Source organism: Polypterus senegalus, chromosome 6 (assembly GCF_016835505.1).
Source record: "Polypterus senegalus isolate Bchr_013 chromosome 6, ASM1683550v1, whole genome shotgun sequence".
NCBI lineage: Eukaryota > Metazoa > Chordata > Cladistia > Polypteriformes > Polypteridae > Polypterus > Polypterus senegalus.
This window is the reverse complement of record NC_053159.1, coordinates 140,575,072-140,594,863: the sequence shown is the minus strand read 5'-3', so window position 1 is coordinate 140,594,863 and position 19,792 is coordinate 140,575,072. Positions and strand designations below refer to the sequence as shown.

The 19,792-nt window shown below is 38.2% G+C and overlaps 1 protein-coding gene across 2 annotated transcripts in view; it reads left to right on the top strand.

Annotated features, from left to right (window-relative positions):
- The window catches only part of kif5c (kinesin family member 5C), a 171,640-nt gene that overhangs the window by 101,790 nt on the left and 50,058 nt on the right, over positions 1–19,792 (top strand). For both annotated transcript variants that reach the window (XM_039757346.1, XM_039757345.1), the window contains exon 11: positions 11,261–11,409. In XM_039757346.1, coding sequence (XP_039613280.1) covers positions 11,261–11,409 — 149 coding nt within the window. The remainder of the gene's footprint in view (positions 1–11,260; positions 11,410–19,792) is intronic.

Sequence of the window (19,792 nt, the reverse complement as noted above, 5' to 3'; positions counted from 1 at the left end):
CACAAGTCACACCAAGCAAATTACTGTAATGGCGTTGAGAAGCTGCATCAGTCTTGGGGATGAGTTGCTATTAGTATGAGCTGGCTTTCTATAATGTACTGTAAATCAGCAACTTCAAAGTGAACTGCGGAGACTTTATGAAAACAACTAGTCTGCCAAAGTCACAAAATGAATTCCAATTTGTGTAGCAATGGTAAGCAATCCATTTAGGAATAGCAAGCTACCAAAAAGAGAAATTTCGAAGGTGCAATGTCAAGTCGAAGAGCCCATTGGCACTGTTGACCTAAACACATCTTTGTGTCTGTATGGATTTATACAACTTTTCAAAGAGAAACTTTACACCTAATGTCCATTGTGCCACCATGTTAAAAAGTTAATTATTAAAACTGCACATAAATTATGAGAACTGTATTCTTTTTAATATTTACAGTGCCTTACTTTTATCCTCTTTGATATTTTACAAAATACCTATTTTAAAAATATAATGGCTATTCTTCTCAGAAGAAATCAATAGTAATTAGTTATGATTTATTTTTGTTTTTAACAGACAGAAGTACAATTATTGCTTTTCTATAAACTTATTAGTTGTAATATATTTGAGAAGTTAAAAGAAGTTCATCATTGACTTTGGCTTTATGTGTCCTTGTTGTCTAATGAGGCATTGATGAAATGCTACTTGAATTAGGATCGAGTAGGGAAAGAATCTGCAGACTGTGTATATGTATTTTTATGTTGGCATAGTCAGGAAATATAAAGTAGAATTTTATTTTATATATTCCTAAACTTTGAGCTATAAAGGACCATCCATTTGATTGAAGTTTATCTCTGACTTGCAACCTGTGTAGCACATAGATAAGAACCAATCTTGCAGTTCTTAAATGGAAAAGTATGTTAAGAGTTTAGTCACAGTGTTTAACTGTGTTTCATAAAAATATTGACTTTATGTTTGTTTATTTATTTATTTTAACTATTTACATTTGCTTTGGAAGAATATTTAAAACAATATGAGAAAGCACGGTGAAGTGAATGGATATTTATACAGTAATGGCAAAATTCCCAGAAGTAAGCACAATTGCCACATAGTAATTAAATGCATTTGAAACTTGTAATTATTAAAAAAAAATTATAATGAATGACTTTTAAAAATGGGGTAGTGGATTATTTAGTTCTGAATTCTAATTAATGAATCCATAAAAAAGAAATTAACCCTAATCCATTATTTAACTTTGCTTTTCATGCGGTCTCCATAACATGATGTATTTTAAATTTCTGTTTGGCTTGAATGTATTTATTTATTTATTTGCAAAGAGCATTGCTCTTTACTTTAATACACTTGGGCTTCAAGTTTTAATGACATATACAGTTTGCCATGTGAAGTGAATTTGTAAAACACATTGTCCAAAATCTGCAATTCTGTTAATTTGAGAAATGGAATTACTAGCATAAATCATGTAGATTTACAATTTTGGCAAAGCCTTTGCAATTCACTCTCAAGATTAGAATGTGCAGAATGAAAATACACAAACTATTTTTAATAAATGTATTCTCATTGAGATTAATGTTGTTACTGGACACGTTTTGATTGAGTGATTGATTTGTAAACTGTAGTTAGTTAAGCTTGAGTGTAGCCAAATTTTCCTCCATGTACACTTCGTATTTAGACACACATATTTAGTATACGTCACTTAAATCGACAAGCCAGACTTTTTTTCAGCCAGTTTCAGGTCCATCAAAGAGGATTAGACAAATCATGCTTGGTTAGCTGATAGAGATGCTCAGGTCAGGCTTTTTAAGGCTGATATCGATCACCGATTTCATGTTACTTGATGGGTCGATTCATATTTTTTTTTGTTTATTTCCTTAAAAAACATTTTACACTAAGTTCTCGCCTAACCAGATGCATAGAAGCTTTATGTCCTATATTAAAGTGTATTTTTATAATTAAAGTATGGACCATGTTTTATTAACAAAATGAAATTCTGTTGGTTTATTGTTCAGTGACCATAAAAATACTAAAATAAATAAAATTTCCTTAAAATAAATACGTTAACATGTGAACAATTAACCCATAATACAAATGATATACCTGTAAAAGAAAATCAAATGCTTCTCATAATTACAAGCTGTCATACTGTTACATTTTTTCTGTAATGTACTTAATGCACTTTCTGTAATGTAATTTTCACCATTTCTCTAACAAAAAAAAATTATGTATATATTCTCATTGAGTCAAACACTGCTTAAATATCTATATATATAATTCACTAAGGCAAGATAGCTATGGAAAGCACGCCGGAAGGGGCGTGGATTCACTAAGCCGCCGACAAGTGAGACACCTATGGCGCACGCAGGAAGGAGCCACGCCCACCAACTCCAAGACCATTGGATATGATGACAACTCACAGAGCCACGCCCACCAACTCGGACGCGACGACAAAGAAAAACCGGCGTCATTTATATTCTTCTGTCGTAGAGGTCACATGCAGCTCCGACCCACGTTGACTGTTAATCGAGGCATGTTTCTCGGAGGTGAATCGCCATATGTGGCGTGTAAAACTGTTTGCGAGGGGTATCCCATGGGATCCTTAAAACGTTCCTTTACAACTGAGGTTAAAACACAATGAAGTGAGCAGTCTTTAAAAAACGAGTTTTCCGTTACGACGCATGACCGCGTGCACTATAGCAAACTGTTTTACATGCTACATACAGCAATTCGCATCCGCGACAAACATGCGTCTTCTTAGATACTCCTGCACTTTGTACACACCCCCCTCCCACCGTGGTCGGGTGTCTTGGTGGATTATATATAGAAAGGCAGCCAAAACCGCACAGAGCAATGAAAAGTCTACGTGAGTCACAGGTGCATCTGGACTGTACAAAGACGACAACGACTCAAGTGACGAGTTGGAGGAGGGCACATGAGCAGGCAGTGTATACTGAACGAGAAATTAGCAGACTAGCATGACGGAGGGAGCGGAGTGGATGTCCTTCTCCTCTCCTCCCGTTCTACCCTGAGCGCCGCACGGATGATTGTGTGTTGGTTCGTTCCATGCATTGGTTAAAACCCAATGAAGGAAGCAGTCTTTAAAAACCAATAAGCCCTGTGCCTCTGTTTCATTACCGTCTCACCTGCTTCACCAATGCAGGCCCCGCAACAGGCGATCCAGGCAGCCAACCGGGTAACCAAAGTCTTTGGGTTCAGGGGGGAGTATGGTTACAAAGCTGAAACTTAAAGGAATTGATGGAAGGGCACCGCCAGGTGTGGAGCCTTTCGCTTCATTTGACTCAACACAGGAAACCTCACCCGGCCCGGACACGGACAGGATTGATAGATTGATAGCTCTTTCTCGATTCTGTGGGTGGTGGTGCATGGCAGTTCTTAGTTGGTGGAGCGATTTGGCTGGTTATTTCCGAAAACAAACGAGACTCCCGCCTGTTAAATAGTTACACGACCCAACAGCGGTTGGCGTCCAAATTCTTAGAGGGACAAGTGGCTTTCAGCCACGTGAGATTGAGCATTAACAGGTCTGTGAAGCACTTGTATGTCCGGTACTACAAGCGCGCTACACTGAATGGATCAACGTGTCTCTACCCGGCGCAGGGAGGCGTGGGTAAGCCATTGAACCCCATTCGTGATGGAGACTGTGGCTTCCAATTGTTCCCCACGAACGAGAAATTCCCAGTACGTGCGGGTCATATGCTCGCACTGATTACGTCCCTGCCCTTTGTAAAGCCCCCCATGGTCGGGTGACTTGGTGGATTATATATAAAAAAAAAGCAGCCGGAACCGCAAAGAACAATGAAAAATCAATGTGGAAACCGACTGAGGCGGTGTTTGGAAAATTAACAGTCAACGTGACTCACAGGTGCGTGTGGACTGTACACAGACGAAAGCGACTCAGGTAGGGAGTTGGGGGCGGGCACATAAGCGGGCAGTGCGTACTGAACGAGCCGTTCAACCCCGTCCTTCGCTTTGGAAGGAGAAAGTGCGACAGCGCTCCTCCGGTTTTCAGTCACGGACAATTGTATGTTGGTTCGTAGCATGCATTGTTGCAATGTTACTTTTCTTGGTGGTTTATTAAATTACGGATTTTTCAAATGTTTATTTTTTCCTCTGTGCTTAAAAATCATTTAAAAGCGGCCTGATTATGCGTATGCTACGCGCAGGTTGGCTAGTAAATATATATCCACTTACAGGTTTTAATCATTAATTGCACTACAACTTGTATTGCTGTTAAATTATATATTTGTTATTTATACAGGTGTGTTTTTTTTCTTCAGTGCATCAGCTAGACATTCACAATTCTTGAGGTGTAATTATAAATATAGATTATGATTTTAATTATGTAGAAGTTCTTAACACAACTTATACTGTATGACACAAAGAAACATTTAATAAGCACAGGACTAATTTTAAAAAAAGCCAAAAATGTACCATACATTCATATGTTGTTTATCCAGAAGACTGAAGACTAACATGCTTAACAGGTTTATAATTAAAAGATGCATTTGGCTGTTAAGCTAACAAGCCTATTGTTTACTAAGCAGCAATTTCTGAATCTTCTTTCTCTTTTTCCAAATGAAAAATGTAAGCTGCTGCACTTAAAATAATCTCACTGTCCAAACTCAAACAGTGTTCTTTTTAATTTAAATGACAAAATAAAAAGGTCTGAATTAATTAAAGTAGCTTTTCTTGTCATTTAATTGCACAGGAAGACTCCTTAGATTACTTTTTTCTTCGTTCATTACTCCACTTTCTTTAACGTAAAGGCTAATACAATATTAAATTTGCTTCTCACTCTCAGGTAAAACAAGTCTTTACTTAATGATCTTTGTTTACACTGCAGGAAGTTTGCTGCCAAAGAAACAAAAAGACATGATGGTTCAACTACTCTATTATCTTGTGTAAAGGAGCACTGTGACTAAATTACCATAAAGCTTAGAAAGCAGGGGCTCAAAAGATAGTGTTTTTTTTTTTTTTTTGTTCGTCCAATTTACTGATCACCAACAAATTCTTTTTTAATGACAAACATCAGCAGATTTAGATCAGTGGCAGATCAACCCTACAGCATCTTTCTGGTACTCAAAATCAGGCTAAAAGTGAAGCATAGCAGAGCATTGTGGTTTGAGATTTCATTAAAATCTGGTTTGATGAGAAACAAAACCTTGGAGAAAGGTTTCCAAACAATATATACAGGACATAATTTTAGCATTGCTAATATTGCTGAATTCTCATTTAAACTAATCTTAATGTTCACTGCAGAATAGTAAGACATTATAATCTAAACTATCCAACAGCAAGGAAAAACAAAGTAATGGTTGGAATATCATATTCATATATATATATATATATATATATATATATATATATATATATATATATATATATATATATATATATATATATATATATACATACATACATACAGTATATCATATATTCCATATCATATATGCTCTTTTTATTGGTGAGAGGCAAAAGGGAAAGATATGTGAAAAAGGTGTGATTCATATTGTTAAAATCATGAACTATAAAAAGTGTAAATTCCAAGTCAGTAAAACAAAGTAGTGCAGAGATGTTCATAATAATGTACAAGAAAAATGTCATACTTCACATCAAGTCAGGTGTTCTCCTTTCCTGAAAATCTCATTGAAGTGGATGCTTGAATATTACAGTATGCAGAGCTTTTAAACCACCATGATTAGAAGGAAAGCTCATTGTCATTTTTGATGTAAGCCAAAATAATATTTGCATATATATTATACTGTATAATAAGAGTAATCTGGGGACAAATTATGTTTTCTATCTATCTAATTCCATACCTCAATGACTAAATTAAATCTTTATTTTTGTAATAGTCCATGTTTTTTTTATCCACAAATGAGATGTTTAAACCACAGAATGTTTTGTAATTGAGGATCTGCCAGTAAAATAGAAGCACACATCATAAAAATTGGCAAGCATGGTCTGATACGCTGTAAATATGATTTTTATAGTGATGCCATAGTGTGTGTTTGTGTGTGTGTTCACCTTGGGATGGCCTGGTGCCCTGTTCAGGGATTTTTTTTTTGCCTTATGTCTTATGCATGCTTCCATGATCCTGCCAGGAATAAGCAGGTGATGAAATGGATGAATGGATGTTTGTAGTCACATTCAATGCATAAATGGACAGGTTGCTTTCAACAACCCTATATTCCATGGATGGCCAGCCCTTGAAAACATAATGAAGAAATTTTGATTGTCTGTAACAAATACTGTTCAAGGTCTGCAAAGATCCCCTGGCATTTGCTGACACCTATGGAACTGCTAAAAACAACTTTATGTGCAGTTGGTTGAAGCCATACATTCTGAAGTAAACTCGCTGCAAAAAGCACCCGATCAATGCACATCAGTTTGATACTTTACATTAGGCTTCCCAAATGTCAACAATGGAATAGATGGCACTTACAAGCTCATTAGATGTCCACCATATAAAGTAATATTGTAACTGCACTGACAAGTTGCATCTGCCTGGGGATATATCGTCATTGGTTTGAGCTGGCTTTCCATCATGCAAATGAGAAGGTTCAGAGCCAGGTGCAGGGAGCCTATAAAAACAGCTAGTCTGCCAACATCTCAAATAAATTCAAATTTGTGTGATAATAGGAAGCAGCCCTTTTAAGCAGCAATGTTAAGAGCAATAACCTATGGGCACTCGACATGGAGCTAGAATACATATCATTCCATAGCATCACAGATACACAACTAAGCCAGTGCATGGCCAATCATATTGTGCAGCTTTTTTGTAATCAATTTTTTATTTATTTGAAAAACGAATAGTAAGGCAACAAAAAATATTTTTTATTTATGTGAAAAACAAATAGTAAGGTAACAAAAAAATGAAAAACACGTTTTTATGTATAGATTTTGAAGAACCATCACAACCCCCCCCAGCCCAAAGGCCCACCCAAAAACTATTTAAGAATGTGGATATTAAATTGCAAGTGAAAGGCAAACTATTTTAGCAGAAGTTAACATTTCAACATCACATCAAAACAAAAGCCACAGCTTTCTTTTTTGGTTGCCAAATGCACTATACTGTATATGTTTGCATCTAAATATATTTTAGTAATTCTTAAGTCTGTTCTTCGATATTATTTTCAGTTGCTGCCAAATATGTCTCACATCACTACTGAATTGTTTTAGGTGTTGAAGTATGACTTTCAAAAAGTAGTACGGTTACAATCAAACTGAAAAAAATTCAGAACTCTGATGTACTTGGTTGGCTGTAGGCCTTTTATACTCCTCAGTTCATGATGCCCTCATTAAGTGATTTTCTGCCCTAACTCTGCTTGATTGCAAATCCTCCTAAACAGTAAACATGTATCCAGTAGTAAGCTTGACATTATGTTAGGGTTCTCCCAAGGAATTTCACCATTGATAATTGAAGTCTATTTTTCTGTTTTTTAAATTTTTTTATAAAAGTTTTTAGGTAAACACAGACAGTCCAACTGTGTCTCACTTTAGCTGTACATTTAAAAAAACCTCCTGCGGCCTGCTAAGCAGCATTCAGGATTTTATATATGCACATTCCTTCCAAAAGCAGCCTATTTTAATTTTTTTGTTTTAAGTTCCCAGTATCATCAGTGAAGTGGAAGCCATATCTTTAAAATGAGAGAGAGGAGCTGTTTTCCTTTCTGGGGAGATTCATCACAGTTTAGCTGTACTCTTCCTTTCAGCTTGAAGGCCTCTGATCTGTAAACTCCTATTGACAAGGTTATTGATTCAACTTAATGGAAACACTCGGCATGCACAAAGTGATCTTGTTAGAGAGAAAGTGCTGACGCATGTACTTTATATCTGTCTTGTTCTACTGATAGACACAATGAAGCTGTAGGAATTTTATACAGAACAAACAAATCTAAAACAAAAATCTCATTACCATCTACATGTCTGTTAATTTGATTTTGGTTCAATTAGGTATGCTGTGTTACCAGAGGCTGGAGTGTGTAATACCATGCCAGTCTGTCTTAAAAACTGAAGTACTATGAGCTTTATGTGTTTGTTTTGGAAGAGGAACAGTTCAACGTATTAAATATCACATTTTATTGATCTTTGATTGATTTGTTGTTATGATTTAGCAGACAGCTTAAACCAAAATGACTTACAAAAAATGTCTATTTACATAAAATCCCTTTGAGTCATTAGAAGGAAAGTATAAAGTTAACAAATGAGAGAAAATAAAAATGACATTTAGGGTACAAGGGATCTAGTATTACAGTCAGCCTTAGATGAGAATTAGAAGTGTACCAAAGCTGCATCTTAGTAATTTATATACCATAGTGACCATGAATTTGATTAAGCAATTTGGAAAGAGTTGTGCACAGTTTGAGTTAAACTCTTTTTCTGTCATCTGAAGCAAACACAGTAGTCTTTCCACCATGCTGCCTTTCTTTCCTATAGTCATGGTGTGATGACACCTGCTTCTCCTGTAAGGTTTCCTCTTCATAATAAGTGCAGAAGTCTCTGACCATCATATCTGTTTATTGGATGCAGCATGCATTTTCAGATCAATAAGTACAATAAAGAAATGAAAACACAAATAATATCTAAGTCTCTCCTAACTAAGAGAGCTCCGTTTAGCTCAGTGTATCTGTTCTATTTTATCTCAGCTTTGACCTTTAAAGTTCCATATGACAGTCCTTATGACGGGCATCTTTACTAGCACTTTCAGGTATCACAAATTGCTATTTGGTCAGGTCTTTCTTCTAGAATTGTATTTAGTGTTTTACTTTGGTTTATTGTCTTTTATTCTGTTCTATGCTTTGTATATCCTTTATCTGTTTTTACTGTTCTATATAGATATTATTTTTCCCACTGTTATATATGCCCTCCCGTTCTTTCTGTGACTCTGTGAGTTGCCTTGAGCATGGGAAAGGTGCTATATAAATAACATGTATGAAATACTGGCTGATTGATTGTGTAAAATAGATTTTTATTTTAACAGTGACAAAAAATCAACATTAAAGGATACTGAACACAATTTGAATGTGTCTATCGAGAAATGTTAAAAATAATTACATGTTGTGATCAAATAGTGAGTAATTGTTTACAGAAGTGGGCTGTTCCTTAGCCCTAGGATATCACAAAAAAAGCAAAAATATATTTTTGTTATTATTTTGAAGCTTGCTTTTCCATAACAATTCAGAACGTACACTGGTTGGTGCACGTAGCATTCTATAATGCATCTATAATAGACAGGAGTATGGCACAAGTAAGCATATGGTTGTGCTGTTGTAAGGTTCAAAACAGTATAAAACATCTTGAGATCGCTTTCTGTCAAACTCGAATGCAGCTTTATTTTTTATTTTATTTATTTTTTAAACATACTTTTCTCAAAGGATTTTGACGAGCTGGACCACATACCAGTACAAATGTATTTCTTGGAGAAACATTTGGTCATATGTAATTTTGGCATGTGCTGTTCTTAAGCACTCCAGACATTTGCAGCACTGGACGGTTAACTGCACAAGGCTGCTGGTGACACAGGATGACAATCAAGGCTGACTTACTGTATGTACTGTAACAACATGCTCAGAATGAGGAGCCATATGTGGAAAAACTTGTAGATAGGAAAAAAGGCTCCCAAGGATCTGTTTACAGGGGTGCTGATATAAAAAAGGTTAACTGTGCAGGATTATTTGTAGCCATTGCATATCTTTAATGCATTACTGTAGGGGTTTATATTTAAGAGTAAGTACACATAGAGAATAAAGCCTCATTATTAGAATAAAAATATATGCTGCATTTGGAAGGAAACAATCACTGAGAAAAAGAGTAAAGTAAAATGTATAATTTCTTAATGATGTACTGTATATTACAGTATTTTGAAAAGAGAACCTAAATCTTAACACTCTTTACATTTTGCCATCTCAGGTTTGCAATGGATTGAAACATGGACCATGTCAAAGGGATCATTTTATAAACTTTCAACAGTTTACACAAAATGTAAATCTTCACATTGATGAAGTATTCATCGTCTTTGTAACTTTCGCAGATAGAATATTTCAACCTTGACAAAAGGTTTTTTTAAATAATCGTGGCAATAAAAAAACTGCCTCTCATTCTCTCTTTAGTCGCACAGCATGGTTAGACACTTTAATAATAAGACTTGAAAATGGAGATAGAAGAGCAATGTAAATTTAATTCCATAGAAATAGTTTTAAAACTTCCCTTAGCATTTAATTCCATTCACAGTATAAAAGTGGAGGGAAAATGTAAAAAAAACTGCCAAAAGCCGGCAGTCCCATAAATTCCTACTTCAGGTACTGCAATATCTATTTATGACAGTATATCAGAGTATATCACTGATGTTAGCTACAATAGAAAAAGAAATAATTAATTAATTATCAACAGTCTCAAGGGCATCATACAAGAATAGAACCTTGTTTGTATGTTAAAAGTGCAATGTTTTATGATTAGACTATAATAAAACAGTTTAGCCAGGATGTTAAACTGTATGTATGGTACAAATTACGGAGTATTATTCTAGGTCATACACTTCCCACTGTAGAAACTGAAGAAGCCTGCGTTATGTTATGGGTATGCTGGTCATCTAGTAAAGATGAATTAAGCATGAATGAGAAAATCACTGGAAACAGAGGAGAACTGAAACCTTGGGTCAGTGTAATAACTTTAAATGAAGAAAATGAATGTTCTTCAGTGGACTAGTCCTGACATTATTTCCACCCAGTTTATTGTATTAAAGTACACTCTCACTTGCAAGGTCTCCATGTCAGTCCATTCTCTAAGCCTTTCATAATCAAATGTTAGAGTTGTGAGGAACTGGAGCCTAACCCAGTAGCCTCAAATGTATCAAAACTCTAGGCGTTTAGACAGTTTTTATTGGAGCAGTGTATTGTAATAGTGTGTGACTTGCCAGTCGAATAGGTTGCAGTACCCACACTCGGCTAGCTGGTTCAGTTGTGCCTTGTTCACAATGAGAGTTAGGGTGTGATGGGTGGTGTTCAGTTGTGGGAGGTAAGTAGTGTCAAGAGCTAAGGATGATTCCTGTTTCAGTTAAAATATTATGGATCTCATTTTACTTTACAACAATTTTACCATTTGTTTGCTGTCACAATTGTTTAAGTGTTGTTCATAAGAAATTACCTTTAAATTACCTGAAATATGCTTGAGAGACAAATTATTAAGGGCAACTGCTCAAGTGTTAGGACTCAGATCTTTGGATTATTACATTTTTATTCTTTTTCCTTGAAACAGAGCCAAGACGATCAAGAATACTGTTTCTGTGAACTTGGAACTCACAGCAGAAGAATGGAAGAAAAAATATGAGAAGGAAAAGGAGAAAAGCAAAAGCCTTAAGAATATTATTCAGCGTTTAGAGATGGAGCTCAACCGCTGGAGGAATGGTAAGCAGTGCATTCTGGGGCATTTGTTGTGCTGCATAAGAGTTTGTTATGGGTACTGGAAAGAGGAATTTTGTTTAGCCATCTTTAAAGAGAAATGCCGCTCATGTCAAAAACATTGAGTTTATTTTAACAAAACACACAAGGAAAGAATTGTCATATGATCAAATAACAAAGGAAAATATCAATAATAGTCTATTGCCTCCTTAGACATTCATATAAAGCCTTTGCCCTGGCTATTTAGCATAGTAACGTATATATCTTATAAGTAATATTAGAACTGTTCTCTCTGCACTTCTCTGTCTCGTTCCCTCAAGTCTAACCTCTGTTTGTTTTGCTGACAATATGTCGTTCAAATGGCCTAAGCATCATAAGCCTATCCTGGGCAGGATTACGCATCTCTACCTGAAGGAGTTTAAGGTCCTCTAGCTTCGCTCACTTTTCCTATATCTCCAAGTGTTTTTTAAATGGAAAGGCCTGCAAAGCAGATCCTTGCTGCTCTTTCCCTTTCTCCCTCAAATGTAGAAGAGCTGCTGTATTTGTTTTTGGACTGCCTGACCTGGTTTTACTCTGTTTGGTATCGCCGGTGGGTGTGCTTTCACAGCGTTTTTTTCTTCTGTCCATTGCAGCATTGAGAGGTGTACTGTAAGTGCTACTGTTAGGATTGCCCCTTGACTTCTGATCTCTTGATGTCAGTATTGCTTTTTGCCATCCTTTGTCTTTAGGCCATCTCCTTACTGTATTGTATATTAAGTGTGGATATGGATGGAGTGCTTAATTCATGTCCTGGAGGGGTGCTGTGCTTGTATAGCATGACAGCAAAAAGAACATGTTGAAATGAAAAGAGATGGGCATTAAATACAGCATGATTATTTGCAATAATCATATAATGTTATTTTAGTGTTGTATTATAGCTCAAAGTATGTAGATAGATTCATGGTATTTACTTAGGTGGATGCATGGTCTTCATGGAGCAAAACAAATCACACAGAGAAACACTTATATGCAGTTTTCTGTAGCAATGAGCATAATTGTGGTTAAAAAATTCCTTCTACAAGCAGTATATATTGATGTGCTTATTTTTTGGAAGAAAATACTACTGACACCAGGGATTTTTCACCATGGAAACGGCAAAATCAATTGAAATTAGAGAAGATGCAGCTGAGTATAGCAGAGCACAGTCAATTTCCCTTGAATAAGCAAAATAGCTTTAACCGTATTGTTGCACGATTCAGATTTATTAGACATTTCCATTGTGAAGCATTGTATCCCAGGTTCTCCTGTTGTAAAATATGACTTTGTATATTGTTTTGTGCAAAACCTGTTTTATTTCTAAATGAACCAGGGAAATCTGGTATAGACTTTGAAATATTTAGAACATAGAACATTGTTTTTATAAGATGCTGAGAGTGCATTTATTAGAACAATTAATAATTGAAAAGGTGCATTTGTATTGTTATATTTTATTTACTTAGCTGACCATATTTTGGAAACTAATGCACAAATCACAAATGCATAGAGTCTTTATTTACTTTTTAATTTATGTGGAATACTAATGCTTTCTGTTCTATTTATGCCTTTAAGAAAAGATTATATATACCTGGAAGCTGTAAATATTTTCATTTTTTTCAGTCTCTCTTTTTTTTTTAATTAAACTGGCTTTGTAACATTCTCTGGAAGATATCTACTTAGATTATTGGATAAGTGCGTTTTCATAACTTAGAAAGGACATATGGCTTTTTGGAGTTATTAACAGCATGCTTGTGAATGTTCAGTGAATGCCTTAATGTAGTGGGAGACGTTTCTAGCTGTCCAGCAGAGTGTGGACCGTGTTTGGCTTGGATTATACTCCTGTGTGCATGACGGTACAGGATCCTGATCTGCCTTTCTTGATAATTAGTTAGCTTGAGTGTGGTGTCTTCAACTGTTGGAAAAGAGCATCATACACTTTTAAATATTTCATAAAAATAAAACCTTAATAAAAAGGAAGCATGCTTTAGGCATACTGATTAAAAGTTTAAAAGTCATATTCATGCTTAAAAAAGTCTCCTTTAAAACAAACAAAAGAATCTTACCTGTAATCTGCACAGTTGCACAGAGGTTAGGATAACTATCTGCCACTCTAGGCCTTATGGTTCAAATCCCCAGCAAGACCACTGTGCCTCCAGTGCACTCCAGTTTCCTTCACTTGCTATAGAATTGAATAATAGGTGAATTAGCAATTCCACATTGGCTCAGTGTGAGTTTGTATGCCCTGTGATGGGTTGGTTCCTGTCCAGTAATGCTTTGTAGCCAATGCCATCTGTTCAGGCTCCTGTTCCAGCATTCAGGATTAAGTGGGACTGGAAAATGGGTAGGGGGTTCATGTTACATTGTGACTAATTTATTTTCTTGCCAGATCTGATCTTCATTGTAAAAGTTGAGGGCTCCTTTTGTTTTCACTAGAGCCTTATTATTTGCAGCTTTTCTTCCACTTTTTGGGAAATGTAGTGAACTCTGGACTTGTTTACTCAAAGGACGGGTCCTGCTTTTATCAAATCTAGAAGTGAGATTTTCTCTATCAAAGTTGCCACTTCCTATCCATTTTAGCTGCAGGCTAATTCTCACTTTAACTGGAAACCGGTTTAAACCCCATTTTGAGTCGTCTCCACGTTACCGATTATATCCGGGAGCCTCTTGAACCTGAATCGGCAATAGTCATAACCGAGTTGAGCCGTGCAAATGAGGACACACATATCCAGTCAAGGGGTAGATTCAAGCAGCGATCAGTGCTTTTGTTTAAAACAATCCAAAAACAAGACAGTGTCCAACAGTGTAGTGGAATCTACTTAATCAACAAATAATACAATAAAATCACAGTTTAAAATAACCTAAATAAATAATCCATTAAATCGAGGTTAAAAACAAGCAGGAAACAGTCCTTAAAAAAAAAAAAAAACACTTGAGCCCTGCTGCATCCTTCTAAAACCAACATCTCCCCGGCTTACCCTGTTTGGGTTTTGCAACACATAATGATATCTGCTCCCTGGCCCCTGCTGCCTGTCCATTGGCATCCGCAGGGTGGCCTTGTGGGGGAGTCTTCATGGAGTATTGCAGTTGCTCCTGCTACCTGGCTGCTCAGCAGGAATAACTATCAGCCCCCTCTTGATTGCGAGCCACACACTCCATACTTGGGGCTCCATTCATGTCTGCCTGCTTTCTATATCGCTCCTGCCCTTTTTTGTCATCCTTTAACCTCCATGTCTCATTCTATCCCTCTCTTTTTCCTGTTCCCCGTCTTGCCCCATGCAGATATCTTGCAGAATTGTCCTGATTGAGTGCAGTTGTGAATCACAGCACACCCTGAGGTGTGAATGTAGCAACTGACTGATCCACTTGCTTTTGCACGAGTGTGTGCACAATTGGCCAAACTACCCCAACCAACTCCAGAGTGGTGTTGTCTTACACATACCCGTGCCCATTCTGAGCCTGCACTTTGAGGTACGATATTTTATTTAAAAACTGCCAAATGCCAAGGACCACTTAGCACACCCATATCTAATAAAAGGCACAGATAATAGAAAAAAAGCTATCCAGATGTAAAAATTTTACAGCCAGAGTGTGAATAGGATGCTCAGAAAACTGGGAATAGGCCAAGGACTGCGGAACTGGGGAGCCTTTTGTACTCTGTCATGTAATATTTTACACTAGCCAACCCGCGGCGTACCATACGCCGCATAATCAGGCCAGTTTTTTAATGATTTTTAAGCAGAGGGAGAAAATTAACATTTGAAAAATCGGTAATGTAATAAATCAGCATGAAAAGCAACATTGTAACAATGCACAGAACGAACCAACACACAATCGTCTGAAGTGACTGAAAACTGGCGCACCGTCCTCGCGCCTTCTCCTGCCAGACGGAGGGATGGGGGTGCACGGCGCAGAGTGTGGAACGGGAGGAAAGGAGAATGACGTCGATTCAGCTCCGTCCGTCATGCTAGTCTGCTGATTTCTCGTTCAGTATGCATTGCCCGCTCATGTGCCCACCTCCAACTCGTCACTTGAGTCGCCATCTTTACACAGTACAGATGTACCTGTGACTGACGTAGACTTTTCATTGCTCTGTGCGGTTTTGGTTGCTATTCTATATACTGTATATTCCACCAAGACATCCGACCACGGGTAGTAGCGAGGTGGGAGGCAGGTGTGTACAAAGGGTTGGGACGCAACCAGTGGGAGCGTATGAGTCGCACTTAGTGGGACCTAGTTTGCAGCCCGAATGGGGTTCATCGGCTTACCCACGCCGGGTAGACACACGGTCTACCCATGCACAAGGTTCTAGCCGCATGTAGACGGAGCTGGAGCATTTCTGCAGGAATGGAGTGAATAAACTGTGCGGGCCCTGCAGTATCGTACTTTGCCTTCAGTGTGCCATTACACTGCAGCTCAATCACCTCCATCTGAATCTGCACAGGTGCAGTTTCCACATCGACTACAAATTGGTTGCGAAACAACTCAAATTTTTTTTTGTTCTTCAAAGTCACCAAAGCGCCGTGCACTCAGTTTATCAGCAAAGTGCGTATTTGGGAACACCGTTGTGCCGACTTGGTTCAACATTACTTGGCAACAGGGAAAGTGGGGCAAGTTGCACTGGTGCATTTGTGTCTCCCATAAAAGTAGCTTCACTTGAAGTCACTTTGTGATTTTGCACGGGTAAAAAACGTCTGCTGAAGTGTCAGATTCTTCTTTAACTCTTCTGCTTTCTGTATCTTCTGCTTTGCATTCAGGTCTTTCAGGTTATCCTGATGTTTTGTCTCATAGATTAAATTCTGTAATTACAGCCACATTAGCTCCACAAATGAGACACACGGGTTTACCGGCAATGTCAGTAAACATATACTCAGCCTCCCATCGGTTTTTAAAGGCTTTATTTTCAGAATCAACTTTTCTCTTTGACATTGTGTGGGCTAGCTTCGCAATAACTTGCAGCATCATAAGCTAGACTTGATTAAAGCGGTAAGTGTTCAAAAAGGCAGCTGAAGCGCTGCATTATGGGATCTGTAGTTTATTGTGTTACCAGCGCTTCATATCGCCGGGCCATTAATAACAATAATATATAAAACTAGCCAACCCGCGGCGTACCATACGCCGCATAATCAGGCCGTTTTTTAAATAATTTTTAAGCACAGGGAGAAAATGTAACATTTGCAAAATCGGTAATGTAATAAATCAGCAAGAAAAGCAACATTGTAACAATGCACTGAACGAACCAACACACAATCGTCCGTGTGGCGTAGCGAGGTGGGAGTGGGGTGTGTACAAAGTGCAGGAGCATCTAAGAAGACGCATGTTTGTCGCAGATGCGAATTGCTGTATGTCGCGTGTACAACACTTTGCTATTCTGCACACGGTCGTGCGTTGTAACCGAAAACTCATTTTTTAAAGACTGCTCACTTCATTGTGTTTTAACAGTTGTAAAGGAATGTTTTAATGATCCCATGGGATACCCTCGCAAAAAGTTTCACACGCTGCATATGGCGATTCACCTCCGCAAGAAACATGCCTCTATTAACAGTCAACGTGTGGGAGGGGGGGGTGTACAAAGGGTAGAGACGAAAACAGTGGGAGCGTATGAGTCGCACTTAGTGGCAATTCCACAGTTTGCAACCCGAATGGGGTTCAACGGCTTACCCACGCCTAGACACACGCTCAATCTCATGCATAATTATTTATTGAATGGTAAACACTTCTGGAAAGACACGGTTGTCTAAAACAGGTTAGTGTGACAATACAACAGTAAGTGAATGAAAAGATGGAACTCTGGAGAGAGCAAAATACAACACAATAATGAACCCGCGACATAACAAACGCCGCATAATTATTTATTGATGGTTGAACACTTCTGGAAAGACACAGGGACACCCCTCGCAAACTGTTCTACACGTCGCATACAGCGATTCACATCTACGACAAACTGTTTTACACACTGCATACAGCGAATCACATCCGCGACATGATTTTTCCTAGATGGTCCTGTCGCGTCCACCCTCACACTCAAGCATACACACTGCCTGCTCATGTGCCCGGTCGCAAGCCGCGTCCAGCCTCGTTCTCGAAGCATACACACTGCCTGGTTATGATGTCCAAGAGAAACTCATGGAGAGCCGCCCACCAGCTGCCTGTGTGTGTGCCTCTGTCTGTCTCTGCCGCGGCTTTCTCTTGCGCTGCCTCTGTGTGAACCGGTCGGGCACAGAGAAGGTCAGCTGCTGACAGAGCGTCTCGACTGTTGCAGGGCCTGCATTGGTGAAGCAGGTGAGACGGTAATGAAACCGAGGCACAGGGCTTATTGGTTTTTAAAGACTGATTCCTTCATTGCGCTTTAACCTCAGTTTTAAAGGATTGTTTTAAGGATCCCATGGGATACCCCTAGCAAACCGTTTCACACGCTGCATATGGCGATTCACCTCCGCGAGAAACATGCCTCTATGAACAGTCAACGTAGCTCGGAGGTACATGACATTAACCTCACCTGCACTGCATGTGGCCTCTACGACAGACAAACATAAATGACGCCATTTTTACTGTGTCGTCGTGTCCGAGTTGGTGGGCGTGGCCCTGCGAGTTGTCATCGTATCCAATGGTCTTGGAGTTGGTGGGCGTGGCTCTTTCCTGCGTGCGCCATAGGTGTCTCACTTGTCGGCGGGTTAGTGAATCCACGCCCCTTCCGGCGTGCTTTTCATGGTTGTCTTGCCTTAGTGAATTATATATATAGATAATCTACGCAGTGTCATGTATGGAAAATAAGTTATGTATAGTTTAGGTTTTATTATTGTTTTTTTTGAGTTATTCTTTTTCATGTCTTTATTTTTATTGACTTCATATGTATTAGTGTGCTGTCTGATTAAATATAAGTATGCTCCAGGTTTTTTGTGGGTAGAACACCCAAAACGCGTGACTACCTGCCAGTCTCTGTTTGGGAGGTGCCTCAGGCCCTTTAAAGGCGATGGAGACCAGCAGTTCCAGTGGGAATCATTGTTGCTGTCTGTTGTGAATTTGAGAGTATACGATTTATGGTTGGATTTTCTGAATTTTGCTCAGTCTAAAGATTCTGTTTATGGGATTGTGGTTTTGGGACTTGTTCACTTTGGATTGCCTTTTAGGCAACTCCTTTAATGTTTGCTGTGTGAAGCTTTTTCTGTATTTTTTGGTATTTTGCAAATAAATCCATCCATCCATTATTCAACCCGCTACATCCTAACTACAGGGTCATGGGGGTCTGCTGGAGCCAATCCCAGCCAACACAGGGCGCAAGGCAGGAAACAAACCCTGGGCAGGGTGCCAGCCAACCGCAGGGCTGCAAATAAATCTTATTTTTATAAAAAAAGAATCTTTCATAGTCTATCTTTCCAAGCCAAGATTTTATGGTTTTTCCTTCTGTTGAAAGGTGCTTGGATATGTTGGTACATTTAGGTTATTTTGAGGCTTAAATCTCTTTTGGGTCTACAAGGCCTGAAGCAGGACTGTGGGCTTAGGAGTTTAATGCATTTGAAGTGAGGCCAAATCCATGTAGGCATACAAGTGCTGGTCTGGCTTGTGAATGCTTTTGGACGCCTCTCATCTTCTTTTTACTTTCATGGAGGCATATTGGTCATCCATGCTAAAAGTAATTCTGTACCTATAAATAAATTTGAGCCAATCCAACCACATTACAGATATATTTTGTCAAAACAACATTTTTTTAAAGAGCCAATGCTGTTGTCGTTCCTGCTTGTAGTTACTTAGTTTGCCATGGAAAACAGACAACACTGACTGTTGCTTGGCAGAATGTATGCATACAAGAAAGATACTGAGGAAATGGGGGGGTCGGGGAAGGGGGGATGGGTTTAGTCCGCAGAACTATAAAGGTCCGCGGCTGGATTCAATAAATGCAGATTACACAATTTATCTAAGCCGCTGTTGGTGATAATTTGCTTGAGAAAAAGAGAAGAATTGAGGATGGCTTGTTTTAGTGAGTAAAACTAATTAATAACTTCTTACTTCATTTGGTCAGTAGGAATTATTTTGTGGTGAATTGGTGACACAGATATAGGATAAGAGGGTTAAAAGGCATCCAAAAGACAAAACACAGGTAGGATTTTCACTGACCTGCCTGGAGTAAGGCCTCACTCCAGGCAGCCAGACCCCAAACTCAACAGGCAAACTTCAACTTGTATAGGGAACTGGCTTTTGAAGCTCTAAAATATCTATAATATCCCAAGATACAGAAAAATGCCCTTCACTTGAGGGAAAATTGTAAAAACCTCTGACTTGAGAAGACAACCGCAACAAATAACCTTTATAGTTTTTCTTTTTTTATTTAATAAATAAAAAGAGAACAAAAATTGAAAATGGCAAAATAAGATACAAG